Genomic DNA, 18,008 nt, shown 5'->3' on the forward strand with positions numbered 1-18,008 from the left:
GCTCATTGAGTAAAATTATCTACACCAGTTCTGCATCCCTGCTGTAATGCTTTCCTTTGGAACATGTTTCTTTGCTTCATTTATGATAAAAGACTGTGAGATAATGTCAAAATCCTTACAAATGACAAGGTATGACAACTACTTCCTCTGTATCCACAAGGCTTGTTACAGAAGAAAGCTAAATTAGTTTGACGTGATCTGTTCTTGACAGATCTGTGCTGGCTCCTAATAATCTCCTTTATTTGATTATTTCCACCTTTTTTTTTTTTCCCCAGGAATGAAGTTAAACCAGGTAGTCTGCAATTTCTTATCTTCTGCTTGTTTTCAGCCTTCTGACACCTCATCCAGCCCTCATGAGTCTTCAAAGCATTCAAAGCTTATGGTTCAGAGATTATTTCCTTCACCTTTGTAAATAAGCCAGGATGACTTGAAAGAACGATCTTACATCAGTACATCCTGACTTGTCCTGCCCTTTTCCTAGATCCTGATCTTCCTCCTTTGTGGCTCCTGTTAACTGTCTTAACCATCAGCTTGCAGCTGATCATGTTACTGAAGATATGTAAAATGGGCATAAAATACTTTGGCCTTATTGACAATGCTTGATGTAAAGCTTCAACCACAGCTCTTCCCTCCTCTCCATGAGCATCATAAACAGAGAGGGTCAGGATGATATTATTTCACTCTCCTGCTTGGCTCAATTAATATTTTATTTGTCTGTGTATTGAGCTGATTGAGGGTTATAAAACTAAGGATCATCTAGGCATGCCAGTATGCAGCCTTTTAATGTGACGGGGACTTTACAGTTTTAAGTGTAATTATCTGAGGGCTTTAGGCACCTCCACAGTTAGAAAGGAAGGAAGCTCTAAAGTTCTACAGCCTATGACAGACACCTCTAAGAACATAGTTCAGTTTAGAACAATCCCTTATTTCTCAGTTCAGAACAATGGTAAAATACTGTGATACATTTCAGACTCCTCTTGACAGTCACACCCTGATGAAAGAGTAATGAAATTCTACAAGATAAGGCATTGTCTCATAGTATCTCTTCCTGATTTGTGGAACCATACCACTGAAAGGAAGAAAACAATGAATATAAGTAAGAATTAACTGAGCTTTAAAAGAAGATTTGCTAGAAGTTCCTATGAGTCATTGGGGGTCATTTTTCACTAATTTGTCTTTTTTTTTTGTCTTCTACAGAATCTTGTGCACTAGCATCATAATGGAGGGTTCTTTTTGCTGCATATCCAGTTTTACCATATAAGAGCGAGCTTCAAGTACTGTTTCACATATTAACTCTGCTAACTACTCTCTGAAGTTATCCAACTTCTGTTTACTTCATGGAGATTTCAGCTGGCTTCAGTTCTTCAGTTATTTTGGGGGGAGATCTTTTTTTCCTTGCTCCATTTGTCCTTTCCTTAGGGTTTTATCTCTTCTAGCTGGTATTCTGAGTGGAATTTAGGATACAAGGGAAAGGCCATTTGCCAGTGATGTGCTTTAGGCAGGACTGGTTGCATCCCTATCATGATTTTGACTGCAATTTTAACAGTCAATATTAAACATCAATTTTCTGTTCTGGTTGTCAGTCCTCAAAATTCTATGCAGGCCTTGAAATTCTTCTGGGTTTTCCACTGGAAATGCAAACAGCAGGAAGGGTTAAAGCCACAGTTTTTCACCGTTGATCAGGCAAAGCCTCCATTCTGACAGAATCATCTCAGCCTGTGCATCCAGGTTGTTGCAACATGCCGGTCTGACTTCTCCAACATAACAAGCCAAGAATTAAAATTTTAACACTAGGTAAGGTGAAAGGTGTCCCCAGTTCTAGGGAAGACAGTGAAGCATCCCTGCTGGGGGTAAACTTTGGTCCAGCTTCTAAAAGCCCCCTTGCCTCAGTTCCCCATCATTCCTGTACTGTGTCCCAGCTTCACCACTCTTCTCAGGCACAAAGGAGCAGGTGATGCCCTCCTTGCATTTGCTCAGCAGGTGATTTCACTCTCACATGAAACCAAATGGCTGCAATTTTACTGTCAGCAAATCAGCAACTGACACTTGTTTCTATATGTCTACCCTTCCAAACCTAGGTGACTTTTTGTTAAATTATTTATAAATCCACCACTGAATGCCTTACTCCTAAAGCTGCGGGCAGACAGAAGGTGGAATGATACAAGGAGAACAATGGTCAGATTAAAACCATTGTGGTTTACATCCTGATGATTTCAATCTGAATTAATATAAATGACTGGCCTCTTCTGCAAAAGAGTACAGCACAGTACCATGGTGCCCAACCTGCACACCCTGGAGTACTTAACATTGCAGATTTATAAGGTCATTGGATACTATTAATAAAATAAATGGATTAGACTCCACTCAATAGTCTGATGAACTGAATGCTAATTGATAATAGTCTTAACAATTATAAGGGTAATCAAAACTGAAAATTATTCTGTACATTACCAATTACTAGAAATGATCCAAATTAATAAAAAAACTGAAGTTCCTGAGAGCACAGTAGCACTTCTAGGTGATTATGAGAAGGGGTCCAGATCCAAACACACTCCCCTGCACCCCTGAATTTTAAGGGCATTCAAACCAAGTAAGTGATATTCTTTTGGAGCCTTTTAGCTTTACTAATTACCAGCTCTTACAGAAAGGTGTATCCTCCAGAGAGAATGCCTAAATATTGTGAGATGTCCCAGCTTTCTATAAATAGAGATATACTGTGATTACGGCTGGAATTAATTCAAGAAACTTCCTTTGCAAGACGAGTAATGAACGGGACTGACATTTATTGGTCATAATTTAAGAGACTGTAAGTACATCCTGGCCTCCCTTTTGAGACATAAATGCCAACCAACCCTGGTTGGCAGGTTCAGGACATTCTGTCTTGGGCCAACAATACAGCTGGAGCACAGCCTGCCACCCAACAGTGGCATTAGAAGCCAAGGGACAAGCCTGGAAGGAGCATGAACCATCAGGAAAGCAGGAATGCTGACATTAGTTTGTACTGCATTGCTTCTGTTGCATAGCCTTCCCAGCTGCCAGTGGGGCTGGGCAACCTTCTACCTATGCCAACAGCAAGGTGAGAGGTGAAGATGCACCACTTTGCTGTCTCTGTCTAGGGATGCTCATTTGTAGCAGCTGCAACTCCTGCCCAAGTGGAGAACTGGAGCAGATACAAAAGCAACTGGAGCACAAAGAAGGAACCCAGTTTTCCTTCGGATACTGGTGCCAGGAAGGGTGAAGGGAGCCAGACCCTGGCAGTAGTGGCTGATGCTGCCAGCAGGAGTCCCCAAGAAACACAGCATAACAGAGGGCTGGGACCCAGCTAGGGGAGAGAAGGAGTGGCAGGAGGACTGCATGGTCAAGGGAGCAGGGGGAAGTCAAGGAGCAGAACAGATGGGGAGAAGGGACAGCATGAGTAACAGGTGGAGACAGCAGGATCAGTGTAACTCCAAGAGCACAAATTCCTTTTGCTGTATTAAAAACAAATCACTATTTTCATTACACTATTCCTTCACCCCACACACATATTGTAGGCTGGATCACTGTGCTGGTCAGGGAGGAGCTACCACTCTGGTGAATAGTGGGGAGAAAACTAAGTTGTAGCCGTACTCTCAGGCTCTGGTCCATTATAATAAAGCCTGCGTCTGGGAAGAAAATCAATGGTTTGTGTTAAAGGAACTCAAGGGGCTAATAAACATCCTAGCACTGCAGGAGTGACTGAGGATGGATAAAGCAGAGCTTTGCCTGTCTAAAGCATCTCTCACTTGAGGGCTTCTGAATCCTTTTTTTTTCCCCACACTAATTGTTTAGTTTCCAAATTAAAGAAGCATCTTGCAGAGATGGCCATAACAGTCAGAGAATGTACGCTTAGATCAAGTCAGAAAGCAGGTTAATAGCCCTGCCAGAAAGAGAAACCAGCTCTCCTTAAACCAATTCCTATATACTGTCCTGGGGTGCTCACAACCATGAAAAGCCATCAAGTTTTACACACACACTCAGCAGGTGATAGAGAGAGCCCTAAGGAAATATAAACACCTTCTCCACATGAGGCCATCAGAGCTCTGAGGTTACATGTCCCCTCCTGGTGTGCTCAGGAGGATCTTGGAATTATAGATTAAATGAACATGGATGGATTCCAGACTTTGATTTTGGACTTCAGATGTTGAAAGGTGTTTCATCTGGATACCTGCTCTGGTACTCCCACAGCAAGATATTCTACCAGCAAGCATTTGTACCTTCCACCACACCTTTCTGGATCACCAACCTCCTCTTATCAACCCGACATTCCTCTGTGTAGAGCTACAGGGTTATGATTGTTTCTTTACAACACTGATTACTGGGATTTCAAAACTTAGATGCAGACAGGTAAGGACTGCTGCCAAATCTACCTATGAGACTTGTCAGATTCACAGCAAACAGGGGAAGCACACAGTGACTTCCAAAGGGCATCAAAAAAGAAACCTGCCATCAAAAGGTTTCTCATCCTCAGGTGCCTTTAGCCTGGCACTGTCATCAGAGTTATTGTTCATTCTGAAATCCAAATAAAGCCCTCCCAGTGTAGGGAGGAAGCCCAAAACAACAAAGTAATCACAAGTCATTTATGTTCAGGAAAAGGACAATGGGAGAGTTGTACAGAAGGAAGGAGGCATGGGCCAGCAGTGCATGCACTGAGCAAATGGCAGTCAGCAATGCACCACCAGCCTTCCACAGCCATGCAGAGGCCTCCATTTATAGAGCATGGTGCTAATAACACCAAGGTTGTGGGTTCAATCCTACAGGGACTATTCACTTAAAAGTTGGACTCAGTGGTCTTTGTGGGTCCCTTCCAACTCAGAATATTCTGTGATTCTGGTGCTTTTGTTTCAAATTATCTCAGCCAAAAGCAGAGGCAACCTTCAGGCTATAGCTGCTGTTTTACCGGTTAATGCACCGATCCCTCAGCAGATACTTGTCTGCTTGCTAGAGATCAGGCAGAAACCACTTCTGCCCCATGTCCTCTGCTGTGGACAGCACATGGAGCACACGAGTCACTATGAGGAGCACACGCCTCACAGCACAAGCACAGCAAATCCAAGCAGGAATACACACCCTTTGTTTGCATCATGCAAGACTATCAGCCTGCCTTCATCTTGCAAGGGGCAATGGGCCTGGTTCACCTGCCCAAGAAGGCATTGCAACTTGGCAGCTGCCAGCAGTGAGAAATTCCTGCTCTCTGGGAAATGAGGAGAGGGAAATATAATGTCTGTGCAGGACGGGTACTGGATCCTGGGATGGCATCACGGAACCCGAACCAGATAATATTCTGAGTCGAAAGGGATCCACAAGGATCATCAAGTCCAGCTCTTAAGTGAATGGACCACCCAGGGATTGATCCCACAACCTTGGTGGTAACAGCACCATGCTCTAACCAACTGAGCTAATCTCAAGGTCCAGGACAGCTGGCCTGAAATTAGAGTGAATTTGAGGTGAAAACTCTTTGCACTTTCTCCCTGTAGTCAGTCAAAGCCACATGACAAAAGGAGGAGTCCCTCTCATCCTCATCCCCAAGACCACCCTCTCAGCATGGCATGGGCAGAGTCTGTGAGCTACAGCTCACTTCCTTACCCTGAGGCAGTAACAGCTCTGAGATCATCCAGGCAGCCCCAGCACTGGGCCAGGACAAGTCCTCAGATAATACATGTTGGTTCCTTGGGCTGCACACGTGTCCCCAGCCTGGCATGGTCACACAGAAGATTCACTGCAGCCGTCTAGACAGGGATGCTTCTGTATACCAGCAGGTACTGCCTGACTGGTTTTTGCTGGGACTTCGATTCAGGAGCAAGCGGCTACAGACAATTCGGATCCACAGACCGGTTTCTTTCCCACTAAGCACTACGGCTGTCCTTCTCCCACTGGAATCTCTGCCTGCAATTAGTTCCCTAGGAGGGGGGGGCTTGTCTGTGCCATTAAGAACATTACATGATCTAGGAGAAATCAATGTCTCTAATAGTTAGCAAAGGCAGTGGAGGACAGGGTGATGGGAGGGATGTTTCTCTGGAGATACCCTGCTCAGTAGAAATCTCAGGGGTATTGCCCCAGGAAGAGAAATAGTAAGGACCTGGAGTAATTAAACTTCCATGGCACAATTGTTTACTGGAAGAAGCAGAGAAGCTGCTCAGTGTCTCTCAGAAAGGCAGAGGCAGTGGCTAGACTCTCCCTTGGTGCACACGAAGTGCCTCTGCCCTGAAGTCAGTAGTCTGTGGTGATTTACACCATGCTGGCAAGTGGTGGGAGGAGAGGTATGGCTCCTTTAAAATACCCCTTTTCCTCTGTCCACGGCAGTGTTTAAAGGTAAGACCACGCCTTGCAAGTTTTGAAGCATCTGAATTGTGCAGTATAATTAAGTTATTCTAAATGAATCCTGAGACATTTTAATATCCTGAGGCAAGAAAACCTTAACTCTGCATGCATCTTCCTCTCTCTCTTTTTCTCCATTTCCTCCTTCTTGTACACCTCTGCAGTTCCTGGAATGACAAGCCACTTCGCCGGCTGGCTGTAATTGCTAGAACTGTTCCCTAATGCTTTTGCCTTTTCCAATTGCATTAAACTGCATCTTTAGAGGTACAGCCCTGTTTATTCATGCTGCTCGTGTGGAAGGGGGAAGAAACGCAGACTGCCTCTTCTCCCCTCTCCCTCCTTTGATTTGCTGGGTGTGGCAGGTTTAAACCTTTGCAGCCGCTGGCTCTCTGGCGCTGGGGTGAGGAGGAGAAGACGGAATGGGAGGGAAGCCATCGTCTATGGCTGGTGATGAATGAGACTCATCTCACCCACAAGTGGGAAACCTGCTTGCGGGTTATTGTTTAATCACTCATGCAATCCAATACCGAGCACATAGCCCCATAACGTCCATCTGTTCTAGAATGCAGTGCATGCAACACTTGCATTTCTAGCCACCTATCTCACTGCCCAGCCCTGCGTGTTACTGACTGCATCTCTCAGTGGCAGTAAGGGTTGAGTTCAGTTTTTCAGATATAGCTCGACCCAGCCTTTCAGTTATACTACCTTTCAGCTGAATATTTTGTGGGCTCAGATTCAGAGCTGCAGTCAGCTGTAGGCAGAAATGACAACACTTAGCTATCTACATCTCTCATGGGCGGGCACAGTCAGTCAGTCAAATACTTCACTCTTCACACTGGCATCGCACCCACAAGAAAGAATAATCTGCAAGGTATGAGTGTGTGAACATATTTGTGTCTGAGGGGTGGGAGGACAGACACACACAGGCACACCTAGACACAAATGTGAAGAGATTTCTTCCACGCCCAAGCCTGTAATTTCAACGTTTTGCTCTTTAGCTGCCAGAAAGGTGGGACACCAGGGACTTCCCCTGAAAAATAATTTGAGGAGAGCTGTTTTTATTTTGGGAAGAAAACTCCTGCCAGTGCTGAAAAACCCATTCCGTCTTTTTCTCTCTGTGAAGAGTCTGGGTGGGGACAGAGGAAGAGCACAAGCTGAAAACTGAGGTCTTTTTCTTCTCCCAATCAGAGCTTTCTCTGGTGTATCATCAGCTTTCCCGAGCAAGCTGCTGTGTTGCCAGTTTGGCAATTGCGGTGTGTATTCAGGTACAGGGGCAGCAGCTGGGCTCCGAGCCCAGCAATACCCACGAATACGCTCGGGCAGACACAATCGGGTTGTGTGGCTGCGTGAGGCTCAGGAAAGCATGTGCAGCGAGCGCACGGTGTGCCCGTGCGTATCCGTGTAGTACGGACGCGAGGGCGCGCAGAGCGGGGCTGCGAGCTGCTCGTGCACGCGCAAAGGGGTGTGTACCATGCGGTGGATTCGTGTGGGAGCGGGGACAGAGGGCTCTGTGCGAGCAAGGTACCCGCATGCCACGCATCGCTAAACACCACAGAATACACAACGACAGGAGTAAACCCAGACGGATGTAAAGAGCAGGTACATCAGAACGTCATTCGGGAGCTTTAATGCCCAACCCGCGACGGTATGGGCAGAATGATCCCTCTTCCCCAGTAGCTCTCTTCGGACTCCAAAGAACCCCAGAGCGCCTACTTTATTTTAAAATTTGCAGTGCACCTCCACCCACTGCTCTGTCACTTTGCCTCCGTCTGCCTTTCTTCTCCTCCTCTGCTCTTTTCATCCCGTATTTGCCACCAGAACGAGCTCTGCTGTCTGACTGCAATGTGTTCCCCCCTCCCCAGCCTTCACCCCCTCCTTCCAGATTTTAGTGAGCATATCATTAATTGCACAGCATTTGAAAAACCTGCATGAGGAAAAACACAGGATGACGCAGGGTCTCTTTCTATCCCAATCACTTGCCCCTCCCCATTATTCTACAAATTTCTCCTTCGTTTGCTAACACACACATCCCCATTCAGAAACACACTTTAACCTGAATCTTCTTTCAACACTGTGCTGTAGTTACTCACGTCAGCGTGTGAACAGAATACTGCAGTGCTACGTTGTAAAAGACACAGAAATGTATGCATATATAAAGAAAGTAACCAGAATGGTGCTGTGCCTAAAGACTGAGTTTTGTGCTCAGAACAAGGACCAGAGCTCCTACAAATCCGTAATTCTTGGAAGTTTCTATAATGTCTTACAAAGATATCTAGGGTCAGTTCCTGCCTCAAAGTTCCAACTGCATAAATCCAGCATCCTCCCGAGGAAGTCCAAGAGATTCAGCCAAAACAGGCTTTCTTAATCAGGAGCAGGTTTGGGCTTTCACACAAAATAAAAGGGGGAAGGGTGAGAGGGAAATGATCTAAGTAGCTTTTTTTTCCTAATTTCATTATCATTTTGGACACAAAAATTCTGACACTGAACACTAGCCACCACCCAAACCTTCTCATCATCCCAATTCCCTTATAGCAAAAGCCGGGCGCTACCAGGAAAGAAAATGAACGGGTTTCCAACAGGTTCACACCGTGAGCTTCTCTATCCCACCCGAGTTCGGAGCTAACAGAGGCGTGGTCCTCTGTCTCTTTACCAGCTGGTGCACAGTTGTCTAACTGGTTGTACTATGAAGGGTATTGCAAAGAGGGTGACTCTCCCCCTCCTTAGGCTAATGCTTTTGTTATTAATTAATTGGATTTTTCACTATAGAATAGGTTAAAAAAAAAAAATTCCTTCAGGCTAATTCTTGCTCAGGTTGTTGTAACACAAAAAAATGAATACACCTGTCCTCCGAGCCACCTCACAGCACAGGCACATAAAGCATCTCCCATTCATCAGAAACGGGAGCAATTGAGAGCGTTCTGCCCAGGGATCAAGGCTCACTGGGCATCCGTTCTTTTTTGGCATAAGATGAAGAATTGCTTCCTTTATCTCCAAGGTAGAGCCAGATCTCATCACATTTCCTGCCAGCCGCAACCCCCCCCCCCCCCTCCCCCCCCCCCCCCCCGCCCCATCCACACCCTCAGAACCACAGACAGAAAATCCTAGGCAATATAACTGCCCCTATTAAAAAAAAAAAAAAAATAAGAAGAAGAAGAATAGAGGGGGGATTCTGGTAGCTCCCCCAAATGTACATGTAGGCCACCCCCCTTCCCCACATCACCAGCCCCGTAAAGGCAAAACAGTCACGTTGCAGGGTGTGAAAAGAACCTTCAGTCGCAAGATGCTAAAGAATTGCAAAAGAGACGTCTGCTGAAAGCAGCTGAAATTTCCTCCCCTTACCCCAGCCCCTACCCCAGCCCCTCACACACTCAGGCAGACACGCACCCCACGGACACCCAGCAGCCTGGGAGAATTCTTAACAGAAAGAAATACAAAAATCTTAAGCTCTACCTGTTTTGTTCTTCTCATACAGCACAGCATGATCGTATTGTCCCCTTCCTTCCTTCTTCTTCCTTCCTTCTCCTCTCTCCTTTTCCTCTTCTCTCTCTTATCTCTCCCCCCCACCCTCTCCACTCCCTCCCTCCCTCCCTCCCTCTCTCTCTCCCTCTCTCTCTCGCTCACACACACATACACACACGAGCACACGCGCACACACACACACACCAGGGCAGTTAGCAGCAACTGGAAGGTCCACAGCTATTGCTCATCACACATGCACACGCTGCCTCTCCCTGCCTCCCTCCCTACCCTTCCCAGAATTGTTCACCAGCTCTCCCTGACTCGTCACCTCCCCACCCCACCCCCACACCGGCAGCCACCCCCACCCCCCCCCAAGTCCCTCGCCAGCCTCATGAATAATTAAAATCTTCAATCTGGACCCAATTACCCAACGACTTTCCCACTGTACAGAGGCGACAGGGGAGAGGGGACACTGCGGGCTGCGGAGGGGTGGGGTGGGCTGGAGTGTGTCTGGGAGGCACCGGGCGGCTGGGGAGCCCCCAGCCCTATTCCCACGGGAGCAGCCGAAGCCCCCGGCCACGGCCAGGAGTGGGATTTATGCGCGAAGAAAGCGTGGGGTGGGGTGGGCACGGAGGGGAGAAGAGGGAATGGAGGTACTGCCACGGCAGGCAGTATATTCACGGACAGGTGAAGTACCGTAGGTGGGAGCTGCGAGCTAAACGGGAGCTGGTAAATATGTTAAAATGGCTGTTGGAAACCCCTCTGCCCAGCACACTCGCAAACATATATGCACGTGCTGCCTTCCCTGTATGTGCAGGCATAAACCCTGAATAGTGATGTCCTGCAGCACGGAACGGGACAACTTTCTCCCTTGTTCCCTCAGTCCATCCCACAGACCTTCCACAGGCACAGAAAATGATACTCCTGCGATACTTTCTTTTTTTTTTTTTTTTTTTTTTAAAGCAGAATACCTTCCAAACCCACAGAAATCATCCCTTTCCCTTCCGTATAGATCTCAAGTAATTTCCGCGTCCAAGTAATTCCCACACCTATTGATCTCTGCCTGCAAATTGCTGTGAACTATTGCGAGGCAGATGTGCGTGTTCACACCCGGAGGCAGCCCCCGTGCACGTGTGGGAGCGGGAGTGCATGGGTCTGCATGCGCAGGAGATCATGGCGATGCAGGAGCCCCAGCGAGCATTAATGCGCACATGCGCTCGCTCCCAAGCGCGCGTCTGGAAAGTTATAACGCTGTGTTTTCTCAGAATATACACGAGCTGGATAGCTGTATCTGTCATTGTGAAAAAATATCCCAGACGACAGTGAAACCAAAGTGTGACAATGTTGAGTGTGTTAAAAATATTTTTTTTTTTTAATTGCTGGATTTTTAGGATTTCATCTACCGAAATTCAAATTTAGCTTATTTCACTTACTGAGTCTGGGAGGCACAGTCAGATGCTGTTCTCTATTTAGCACTAATGTCACTACATCAGCTTCTCTGCCACACCATGGAGTTACTTCTAATTTATTTTTAATGTAAAACTGCCTGTAAAAGAGAAAAAAATTGTCTGAGGTTATTACTAAGGTCTTTGTTCTTTAATTACATCTAATTACATTATTAACACAAATATTCATGCATGTGTGCATGCTTATACAAATAAATGCATATGTATATAGATATAGTTTTTGGAATACCCCTCAGTACAGACTCCTACATAATCACATCCTGTTGCTATGATATCACTGCAGTTCCCAGTACACCATTTATTTTAAGAAAAGCAAACAGCATTTCAAAAAAAATCTAGCTAGCTCTCTACATCTGTATGCAGTTTAAGGGAAGTGCCTTTTGGGGTCAAGAAGGTATCAGTGTTGGTCCTGGGTTACAGACTAGAAAAGGGAAGTAATGAGATGGTAATGACATTCAGAGAAGATACTAAACTGGGAAGAGTTGCAAGTACCAGCTGACACAGAAGCAGACCAAAGGATTAAGTAATGAAAATCAGATTCAGCTTCAGAAAATGCATGCAGAGAGAAGAAGGCAAACTGTGCAATCATAAAAGAAGAGAGGTAAGAAGTGGAGTAGTAGAAAGCAGTGGACATCATATTTGAGGAAAGGATCTCTGTGACATACGTCACTGCTGGCAATGCCATGCCAAGGCACTGAGGAGCAGTGCACTGGCAGTTTGAATTACACCTGTGGGACTTAGGAGCCTCTGCCCTGGCCCCAGTGCTGCTGAGGGTTCATCTCCACGATGAAGAGAGTGTGTCATGAGCTTGCGGGCACTTGCCAACCCACACGGCTGTTCCCCATGCCATTGGGAGATGGGGGTCCCCTGGTAAAACATGTCTGAGAGCTTCAACTGGGTCTCCCTTTGGTGACAATGAAGAGAAATGGGAACTTTGAGGGTGTGACTCAGATCATCCTAAAGTAGGAGCCTAAACTAGGTCAGACAAATCACGCTTCAGAAGTGTTTTAGAAGCTTTTTTTCTTCCCACTGACAAGGCCTTTTTAGGGAACCTCCGAGTGCTAGGGAGCCCTGACGAGGAAAGCCTTCCCAGCCCCCATCTTTCCCAGACACCCACCTGAAGGAGGAGCAGGCTGGCAGCAGAACTGTGCTGGTGCAGTTGGTGAGGGTCAGGCCATTTTCTTGTGTTCACACGGGGCAGTTGCTCACCACCATCAGTCACAGCCAAAGGCAGAGCCAGCTCTCTACATACCCAGCCCACGAGCACTGTATGCTCCAGCTTATCACAAATAATTTTTGGCACACAGACAACATCTCCTTAATATGTTCCCCAAACTTATAGACTTAGTGGTGAGTGGCCAGTCCACTGTAGACTCACATCCGAGTTTCCTCTGAATTAATTTTGTTACATAGAAGAGCCATAAATTAAGACCCGAATTTTCAGGGCAGGTCAGTTCCTAACACTGCTGTCTTTCAAATCAGGACCCTTTTAGTATATTTAAAAGTTGGACTTTTAAATTCTTCAGCAAATTATATGGTTTTGAAAATCATATCCCAGCTTCCCTTGCCCTGCCATTTCAGCTGTTTTCACTTGAAGCTGTAACGTAAATTATTTTGAAACACAGAAGGAAGAAGGGACAAGTCCACAGCAATGAAAAGGCCAAAGAGAATGAGAGGGAAATAAAGGCACAGACTTTAGCCAGGGAATCAATGAAAATCAGAAGCAGAAGTTAAGGGAAGAAGAACAGGTGAATCTCCATCTCTTTAAGTGCCCAAGTCAAGATGGGATGCTTTCATCCAAATGACACTTTTGTCTCTCCAGGGCACTTCCAACTCTGGCTCATTCAGCACTCCTTCGGAGCTGCAGGATAACACTGCATCATGCAGTATAGACATGCCCTGAAAGGCCCCTTTGACCTTGGCTTTTGAATCTACACAACTAAAAGGAAGAGCAGTTCCAAAGAATAACATGAATGGGGGACCAGGGAAGGGAGCTACAAGAAGGGGGTGAACAATGACCATAGATTTAAAAAGCTTTATCTGTAAGACTTGACTGAATGACAGCTAAGGAGGTAGATAAGTGTGATATTTTCAAAAGCTATAACCCTCTAGAAGGAAATCATTTGGAGTGATATATACACTCTGGTGTATGCTGCATGTTGCTTCACCCTGAAGGAGGGTATGGTTCATATAAAGTAATTATTAAGGTGACTCCTTTTATTCAAAGTCACATCTTTAATTTAAAAGGGTAAAGATCATTTCAAAGTAACGAGACATATTAGTGGCTATTACAAAATAAGTTGGGTGGAGTAAGAGACACAAAACCGTGCTTTTTAAGTCTATTGAGTTCTGCTGCAAGGTTACCCCAGCAGCTTGAGGTCCCTATAAGTTGAAAGAAAAAGCATCTTCAGTCCAGCTGCTAATTTAGGTTCAAGAGATCAGATTCAGTTTCATTTTGAAGAAGCACATAGTTCCGACCTGCTCCTGGGACTGTAATCAGGTTGATTCCCTGGCCAAACAAAACTAAATGAAACCAAGAAGGAAACAGTTTGCCTAGAAGGGCTGTCCCAGTGGTAACCATACTAAACTGAAGAGGCGTCTCTTTGAGAGAAGTACTGTGAAAGTCCCGTTACTAGGGATATTTAAAGCTTCAGTAAAAACAGCTCTAAAGTGAGCAACTTGCTTTCATTGGGAGATAGACTGGGTTTTCTCTCTATTCATATGTTCCACATATAGTGGTAGCCTTGCCTTTTGTTAGCCAACTTTCATGCTAGAGGGAAAAAAGCCAATTTTATAAAGAGTTTTTGGTATCCTCATTTGAATAGGCATTCCTGAAAATCCCACCATGGGACCACTTGCATTTGCAGTCTCCTCAGTAGCTTTGCAGCTTTGGTCTCATTTGGCCTCACTTTCAGTCATCTGTGTCTTAGTGACAAAAAACAGTGCAGTGCAACACTACAACCAAACTCCTTTTCTAAATGACTTAGACATAGTCATGAATCTCCTTGGAGGAGTACCCATTTTTCAGTATAAGGATCACTTATATCAATTTACCTTGGATTTCAGTTAATCCTGAATTATTAATATTAGAAAGGGAGAGCTTAGTTTATTTTGACCTAAGACTGAAGTAAGAGGCTTTAAAGCCATGATTTTCAAAAGCCACAATGCCACTTACTCTTGCAGAGAAGGCTTCAGAAAACACCAGTCCAGGAATGCTCTAATTCCTTCAGTGTCTTTAATGACTGCTGGGTTACTTATCCTGCATGATACTGAATTCACGTGACATTAGCACCTGTTGCCATCAAGCCAGTCACAGAGATGTGCACAGGTGCTCTGCATTTATTCCCCGTGAGTTCCATTTTTCTTCCCATGCCTGCACAGCTGGGCTCACAGCACTGAAGACACCTGACTTTAAAATATCACACATAGTAAGAAATTGCCTCAATAATTTCCCTGTTTTCATCATTTTAGAAAAAAGGTGTTTTCTGTAAATTGTGTGGTGTATACAAACTGGAATACCTGGCTACAAGCAAGGGTAGAATAATTTTAACATGCACAAAGAATGGTCTGTACAACCCCTGGGTCAATGTTAATTATTACTGAGCTTCAGAATCATCAAAAATACAAACATAACAGTTAAATCCCAGCACAGCTTAGTGCTGAAACTGTAACTCTTCAATAAAATGAAATTTCATCTGCTTGTCTGTCAAAAAGAAAAATGTCATCACAGAAAGCAGTCAACCTATCAGCTATTATTCTGTGCAGTTGTAGTCTGCCATGGGGGAACGTGATACTTTACAAGCCAAACCAAATGTGAGACAGGATGACCCAGGAAGCCCCTTTCTTCTTCTCCAGGGACCCTTCAACATGTGCTGTTGTACACAGTCCCTCCTGCTGTAGCACAGGCTCAGAAAAGCAAGCTTTGAATGAGAATCGGTGTCACCAAGGAGCTCAGAATGGGCCAATTTACCCTGGCTGGCTCCACCCTTTTTAAGTCCTGCCATGCTGTGACAAGTTGCTGTCAGCATCCAGGCTCACCATCTCACAGTGCCACGTGGGGCTGTCTGCGCTGTTCCGTGCTGCGGGGTGTGATGGGGCTGAGAGGGCTGAGGGGTGAGTCCTACACACTGCCTGCACACACGACTGGGGAAGAAGAGTCCACCCTCAGTTCTGTTCTACTCCCCTCCTGGCTTCTTCCGGTGATATATTGCCATTCCCCTGACACTGCAGGGGTGAATATGGGAGATGCCCAGTGATACCAGTATGATGGCATGACAGTATTATGGTGTGAGGTACAATTTCCTGAGCCTTCTTTGGACCACCTGGTCCTGCTCTGCATGTGCCCACAACACCCCTCATTGATGCCACGTTGGGGATGATAACCTGGATGCTTCAGCACTGGGAAGGAAAGTGGGCAGGAACAGGCTCATTCTCCTGTGCTGTCCCCTCAGCTGACCAGACTCTTTCTTCTTTCCAGCAAAAGAGTTGACTTGAGCTGAAACAGCCTTCATGAGGGAAGGTACATGGGGTACCCTGGACCCTGACAGGGATTGAATGAGAAGGAAAAAAGCTGAAGAAGACTTTCCTATGCCCTTAACTGGCACTCCAGTGTCAGCTGTGAAGTTTCCAGAGATGAAGAACATCCAACAGGCCAAATCTGCCTTAGCCTTTCAGGAAAGGGCGTTAAAAATTTCTAACCATGGTCATGCTTCACTCACAGGCATATGGTGACCAGGCCATTGATCAGGATCACAGCAGCAAACTCCAAATCAGAGACTGTTAAAAAACGTAGGAAGTATTTGTATTGGAGAAACGGTGGAGTGAGCTCACAGGACCCTTTCACTTACCCACAGCTGCACATGGGAGAGTTAGAATAACAAAGATTTACCACGAATTAAATGAGCAGGAAAACTGTAAACATCCACTTGCCTTTAAGGCTCTAAAAAGACTCTCTCCTTGCCTTGACTTCATTTCGTTTAGCCACAAAATACCCACTGAGAGGAAAGTCCACATCCCTCAGTCTGCCAGGTAGACATGGTATCTGCAGAGGATTGCTCCCTTGCAGTAGGATCCTCAACACAAAACTCACTGCATCTAATTAAAGTGGAAGAGCACCCCAGTACAAAATGCAGAGCACAGGGCTTGGACAGGGAATGGGTCCTAGTTCAGTCTCACCACAGCTAAAATTTTGTTACAGTTCCCTTTAATTAGAATGCTGTTACAAGTGGGAGATAGGCCCATAGTGATTTTGATGCATTCAGTATCAAATCTATATGAATTTTAGGTTGGGACTGAAACACTCTTACATGCTAAAAAGTGCTCCATTTCATTGCTAAAATCATCAATAGTGGAGAATGGAAATTCTTAACTAAAATTCCCATAGATTATCATCCAGCAGCATCAGAGCTGTGTTCTGTATGCATGCATTAAAAGAGTTCTACATTACAAGACGCACACCATACCCAACCTTCTTAGGAGTGCCCTGGTACAGCAATTATTATTTCTTTTCCAAGACCTCACTGTTAGCCAAAGGAATTCACCCCAGAGGGCAGGAAACACAGATGGAATTTTATTAAGAGTCCACGTCTGTGCAGGCGGGAATCCAAATCTGCTGCCCCGTGCATGGAAACTGCATTACAGCAAAAGGCCCTATTTTAGCTCAGCTCTACAGGACACAGAGCTGTGTTTCTGGACTGTGATTTTCTGGAGGTTTAGGAGTTGCTCCAAGCACAATGGTGAGTTTTCTGTGTAAATCTGAGAGATTAGCTCCTTCCCCAAGCTATTATGGTGGCAAGGAGAAACTTTCTGGAGAGGGGCAGCCTAATTTCTCAAAGCATTCCCACTCACTAGCTGACAGAACTGTTTTATACAACAAAGTGCCATATCTCATGCACACCTGGCACTGTGACATGCTAGAGAAGCCAGTCTTGTTTCCCACCTGCAACCCCCCTTTCTTTGCCCTACCACCTGCATGCACAATTCACTCATCTCGTCCCTGGTGTAGTTGCCACTCACAGCTGTCAGTCCCCTCTGTCCAGTAGCTGAGGCACAACCTGACACAAGTAGAGGCCAGAGAGGGTTTCTTAGCCTGCAGAAGGCAGCAGGAAGCAGCAAGGGAGGTGATGAGGACCCACAGTCAAGCACACAGAGACCTTTATGCCTGCTCTGGTAATGACACAGCAGATGGAGGGCTCAGTGGAGGTGGAAAGGTCTCCTTCAGCTCGAGGGAGAAAGGAGGAAAAAGGCATTCGTTTACTGCCTACATCAGAGAAGATAAGCATGCTGACCTTGATGGTCTTCTCATGTGTGTTCATCTCAGTGGGGTCAAGTTAAAATTTATTTTAATATCATATGCTATAAAATTTGAAGGGTAATACTTCCTTGTTGCCCTAATTTATTCAGCTAGAGAGGAGGAAAAAGAAGTTCATTCTCTATTTGTTATGAAAGCTAAGCTCAAATATGAACAGTGTTCCGTAGTAAATGATGGAGAGTTTGACAATCTTATCTGTATCATATCATCATATATTGAAAGGTTCTATTGTTAAGAACACGTACAAGAGAATACAATTTTATCTGCTTTGGGAAGTGTAATTCTGAGCTTTCTCATTTTAGAGTTCTTTTCAAGTCAGGGATCTGTGTAAGTCTTTATAAAGTTAGAAAAGCAAATTATATATGTCCAGCTTTCCCAAAGTTAGTCACAGTTCAAAAATAACATTGGCATTGCCTGGGCTGCATCCAAAGCAGCAT

At 45.3% G+C, this 18,008-nt stretch overlaps 1 protein-coding gene across 1 annotated transcript in view; it reads right to left on the reverse strand.

The window, feature by feature from the left end:
- Positions 1 to 10,095, reverse strand: part of GAP43 (growth associated protein 43) — a 53,216-nt gene extending 43,121 nt beyond the window's left edge. The window contains exon 1 of the mRNA XM_042031782.1: positions 9,787 to 10,095. Coding sequence (XP_041887716.1) covers positions 9,787 to 9,816 — 30 coding nt within the window. The 5' untranslated portion in view covers positions 9,817 to 10,095. The remainder of the gene's footprint in view (positions 1 to 9,786) is intronic.
- Positions 10,096 to 18,008: the final 7,913 nt, after the last annotated feature.

Source organism: Corvus kubaryi, unplaced genomic scaffold (genome assembly GCF_017639235.1).
Source record: "Corvus kubaryi isolate FWS band 111438036 unplaced genomic scaffold, C.kubaryi_AGA036_p1.0 37341, whole genome shotgun sequence".
Classification (NCBI taxonomy): domain Eukaryota; kingdom Metazoa; phylum Chordata; class Aves; order Passeriformes; family Corvidae; genus Corvus; species Corvus kubaryi.